The sequence below is a fragment of the Corvus brachyrhynchos genome, unplaced genomic scaffold (assembly GCF_000691975.1).
Source record: "Corvus brachyrhynchos isolate BGI_N302 unplaced genomic scaffold, ASM69197v1 scaffold305, whole genome shotgun sequence".
NCBI lineage: Eukaryota > Metazoa > Chordata > Aves > Passeriformes > Corvidae > Corvus > Corvus brachyrhynchos.
This window is the reverse complement of record NW_008239284.1, coordinates 580,846-585,845: the sequence shown is the minus strand read 5'-3', so window position 1 is coordinate 585,845 and position 5,000 is coordinate 580,846. Positions and strand designations below refer to the sequence as shown.

The 5,000-nt window shown below is 54.7% G+C and overlaps 1 protein-coding gene across 1 annotated transcript in view; it reads left to right on the top strand.

The window, feature by feature from the left end:
• Positions 1-5,000, top strand: part of LOC103619774 (E3 ubiquitin-protein ligase LRSAM1) — an 18,216-nt gene that overhangs the window by 10,430 nt on the left and 2,786 nt on the right. The window contains 6 exon segments of the mRNA XM_017740336.1: positions 218-305; positions 929-1,003; positions 2,615-2,695; positions 4,051-4,146; positions 4,676-4,735; positions 4,737-4,778. Of these exon segments, the coding sequence (XP_017595825.1) occupies positions 218-305; positions 929-1,003; positions 2,615-2,695; positions 4,051-4,146; positions 4,676-4,735; positions 4,737-4,778 (442 nt within the window).

Here is a 5,000-nt window from a genome sequence, read left to right as displayed (position 1 = left end):
TCTGGGCGCCTGCTGAAGAGGGGCCTGTGGTGGGGGTTTGGTTTGGGTGCAAGGAAGGTGTTAAATCCATGGCCTTCAGCTGTGTGGTGCCACGGCTCTTCCCCCTGGTCAGACAGAAATTTCTCGCCCTGCATTCCCCATTGCCTGCTTTTCCTCTGGTTTGCCTCAAGAGTCTCAGACCTGGTGGTAACTCCATGGCAAATCCATCTCCTTGCAGCCTAGCTGAGATGGATCAGAAGTTCCAGCAAATCCAGGCTTGGCAGCAGCTGGATCAGAACAAAGCTGTCAGTCAGATCTTGCAGCAGGTAGGCAAGGGAGCAAACTGCTCATGGGGGATTGAGGGAAAGCAGGATCCAGAGTGGGTCACAGGAGCAGCAGGGGCTGAGCTGGGCTGCATGCAGGAGTTATTTTATTGAACACTACATGCTAAACTTTGAGAATATCTGCTATTCTGGCAAACTAACTTGGGTGGCTGAAAGAAAATGACTTTTTATCTAGACAGCAAGTTTTCAGAGAAGACAGAAGCACAGACCATGGGAAGCAAAACTGACACGATGATTAAGAGGGGACTTTGAGACAGAATTCCTGTCTTTTGGCAGATTTTCTGGGGGACTTGGGACAAGCATTTTCAAAGTTTGTTCTCAGAAGTGCTGGGCAGCTGTGCCCTGTTGCACAGCCTGGCTGCTCAGTGCTACTGAAGAGGAAAGGTGGGGTCACACAGAGCATTCCAGATGAATGTTTGAAGAACATTAATATTTCTCTGTGTGTCTCCAAGGTGGATTTTACCTGCTGGGCTTTCAGCTGTAGTTTCAGGACACTTGCTCAGAGCAAACACCAGTCAGGGACTTTTACCTGAGTCCCTGCAAGGCAGCAGCTTCTTAGCCTATCACCAACCACCTCACTAAGCAGGATTTTGCCTGTCCCTTAGATTGAGATGCAGAAAGTTGCCTTTGAAGCTCTCCAGGTGAAGAAGGATCTTATGCACAGGCAGATCAGGAACCAGGTGAGTCAGCAACAGAGGAAAGAGCAACCAGCTGCTCAGCTCATCCTGCTGTTCAAGGAGACCCTGGGAGGAAGAACAAAGTGCTGTGAGCACAGAGCAGGTTCTGAGGCCATGGAGAGCTCTGGTGCTGCTGAGAGCTCTGGAACGGAGTTGGGCAGTGTTGGTTACACCCCAGTCTCCCAGCACCAAGGGAGGGAGTGTCAAAGCAGGTTTTAGATTCCTGGGGGTGGTGGCATCACCGTTGCTCCAGTCACCTCAGCACTGGTGGGTAAAGCACTGGAGGACAGACCTGTGCTGGCTCTGGGGGTGATCTGCAGTTGCACCTCTGATTTCCTTCAGGCCAGGTACTTGGCAGGGCTGCTGCTTCCACATGAGCCCACTGCATCTCCATCCAGCACATCAGAGCTGCACCTTGAGCCATAAGTTCACCTTTTCTTTCCCATCCTCAGCCTGCCTTTCTGAGCTCCATTCTGCAGAAGGTGCAGTGATGTAGTCGGGGGAAGAGCAAGAGCTGGTGGAGAGAGTAGTGGTGGATGATGCAGGAAGGTGGGAATGTAGAGGTGGATGATGCAGGAAGATGGAAAAGTGGCAGTGCTGGAAGGTGGCAATGTAGAGGTGGATGGTGCAGGAAGATGGAAAAGTGACAGTGCTGGATGCAGGAAGGTGGGAAGGTGGCAGTGCTGGATGCAGGATGGTGGGAAGGTGGCAGTGCTGGATGCAGGATGGTGGGAAGGTGGCAGTGCTGGATGCAGGAAGGTGGGGTGCTGGTTTCTGACACAGTGCTCCAGAATCTTCCCTCTCCTGATCTGACACAGCAGAAAAGTCTCAGGTCAGGATTTGGTGGATAAACTTGAGGGCTTGGATATTCTGAGTGCCCCAGTGACCAGTCTCTGCTGGCAGCCTGTGAACTGTCTGACAGCTCTCCATCATTGCCTGGGTTCACCCATAAGGGCCCTGCATTTTGCTCCCACTTGCTCTGTGAACGAAGGGAGTTTGTTCCTTGATGCCAAGGCTGGACCTTTCACCCTTGGGACCCCTCCTACTCTGTGCTGCACAGGCAGGGCAGGGGCAGAGCTCCGGGGTCAGCGGGAGCAGTGTGGCCTGGGGACAGTTGGTGGCCTGGCAGAGGAGTGAGCTGGGCTCTCATCTTGGCTTGGCTGTGGGACCTTGGGCAACTCACTTCACCTCTCTGTGTCTCAGTTGCCCCACCTGCAAGAGCAGGTGTTGTTCTGGGACTGCTGGAGCACCTGGAAACCAGGGCACTGTCCCAGGAATCTGGGGTTTGAGCCATGGTGCTGGGAGGGCCTTGACTCTGCTTTCCAGAGTGGCTGCAAAAGGTTTGGGTGCACAGACTGATTGCAGTGAGGTTCTGGACTTGAACAGAAGGTGTTCAGAGTAGAGAGACAGTTGGAGAGCTGGGGACAGAGCTCCTCAGGCAAAGGAAGAGGGACCCTGAGCACAAACATCACCAAAGAGCACAAACAGCTCCTCCAAACCTCTGGGTGCTCTGCAGTGCTGCCCTTGCCAGGGCAGCAGTCAGACCTCATTTTAAAAGAGCATAAATCAAAGTCATTTTAAATGTCAGTAAAAAATGTTTCATCTTCTGTTTAGATTAAATTAATAGAAACAGAGTTATTGCAGCTGACACAGCTGGAGGTAAAGAGGCAAGAACTGGACACAGAGATGCTGCAGGTACGTGGGGCTCTGGGCCTGCCCCCCACCCTCTCTGCTCTGGGATTGCTTCCTTTGCTCCTGGCAGTTTCCAGATGGTTTTATGCTTAGTCAGAAGGTCCTTCTGCACAGGACACACCAACCCTCTGTGTCCTGGGAAAGTGGGACATCGCTGCTGGTCCTAAACATCCCCAGGCATTCTCAGAGGAGAGACAGAGGAGCCCTGATAGGGATGGGCAGTTCCAGGTGTGCTGGGTGGGGAAGGATTTTGCAACCCAGTTGTTGGCTGTCCCAAAACCACCTGCCTGCTGTGCCCTGCATGTCCTCTTACATTGTGTTGTGTTTTGGTTTTGACTTCATCAGCAGTCATGCATTGAGGAATACCAGGTTTAGCTTAAGCAGCTTCGCTTTAGATTTTATTTTGTGATGCTTTTGCACCAGTTGTTTTCTTCTGTGTGCCATGTTCCAGGTCAGGTCAGCTGTTCAGTCAGCCCAAAATCAGTGACAAACCCCCATAGCAGTGCTAAGTGCTGACTTGAGGCAGCAATGCCTCCCAGCCCTGTCCTGGATCCTTCAGGCGTAAGGTTTGGGTTGTGCTACCTGAACTCACACAGCTCCTCTGTGTCACTCTGTGGTGTTGGAGGGCAGAGGGACTGCCCAGAGTTCATGGAGGGCAGACCAGATGTGACCCTGGTGAGCACAGGAGCTACAGGGCAGTGCAGGAAACAGGGCTCTGCCCAGGCACCCACCTGCAGCTTCAGCACCAGGAGCCAAGGAACGAGGAATGAACACCTGAATGTCTCTGGATGCCCCTGCCCTTGGTGCCCTGCAGCTCAAAGGGTCCCTGCTGGGGCTGGGGCAGCTTCCCCCTGTCATCAGTTGTCCCTGTCCCCTCCGTGGAGGTCCTGATGCTTCCTGCCTCTGTTCCTGTTAATCGGGGGCCTTGTCCCTGTGCAGGGTCCAGGTGCTGATCCCAGGCTGGATGGGGCTTGGAGCACCCTGGGATAGTGGGAGGTGTCCCTGCCCATGCCATGGAGTAGAACAAGATGAGCTTTAAGCTCCCTTCCAACCCAAACCAGTCTTAAGATTCCATGATTCTAAGGAGAGGGACCATGAATACTTTTGGCTGAACTTCTGATGGAGTGAGGAGGAGCTGCTGCAGCCAGGGTGGGCTGGGGCTGCTCAGAGTGGCACTGCAGGGCTGAAAGGAGTGGGTTCAGCTTGGCTCTGCCCTCCCAGCTGCTAGGAGAGGATCCGAGCTGTGGGGCACAGGGATTCCACAGCCACAGGGACTGGTTTGGGTCTGGCAGGGGCTCTGCTGGGAAGGGGACAGGGTGGCAGCAGTGTGGGGAGGTGCCAGAGCTCTCCTGTTGCAGGAGGCCGTCATGGAGCAGCGCCGGGCGCTCAGCTGCCTCCTGCAGCAGCTGCTCAAGGAGAAGAAGCAAAGGGAGGAAGAACTGCAACAACTCCTGGTAATGAAGTCCCTCATGGAGTGCTGCCTGTGGATGAGGAAGCATTTGGCTTGGCTGCAGGGAAGAGTCCACAGCTCAGTGTGGGAGTGAAGGGGAGCAGAGCAGGGCTGTGTCCAGATCCAGAGGCAAATTTAACCCTGGAAAGTTCTGATGTCAACCTGGGGGCACAGCAGCACTCTCTGGTGCAGCACGAGGCACCATCATCACCATCAGCAACCCTGCTGGAAAAGGAGTGGTCAGCAGGATGAGCACAAGGGATGGGAGTTGTGGTCTTGCAATCCTGAAGGTCTCCAGACTCTCCTGAGCCTCAGGAATCCAGGCCACTGGGTCTGGGGCAAAGGGGCAGGGGGATGCACAGCCGTGCACTGGGTGGGAGGGGGGTCAAAGTGGGGCCAGCCTGCAGAAGCCAGAAATGCCTGTTTTACCCCCAGTACACTGCTCTGGCTGGGGGTTTCCTCCTGCACATCCATCCCTGAACCCCCCTGGCCACGTTACCTCGGGCTGCTGAGTGAAGGAGTTTGTTTTTCAGCTGGAAATGGAGGCAAAGAGTGAAACCAAACAGGAGAACTACTGGCTGATCCAGTACTTTTTGGCGGCGGCTGACCCAGAAGCTCCTCTCCCTGAAACTCCAGGTGCTGCTGCTGTTTCTGTTCCCACTGTGGCTCTGCTCTGCTGTGGGGGGAGCAAGGACAGCCCCCTGAGCTAAGGCTGCGAGCAGGGCACAGACCCATCACACAGATCCAATCCCAATGGATTGCCAAAGGGGTTGTTTCATATGTGAGGGGAGCTCCCCAGGGGCTGCAGCTCCTCCCGAGGGGCAGCTCCGATCTCTGCTCCTGGGCCAGGACAGCACC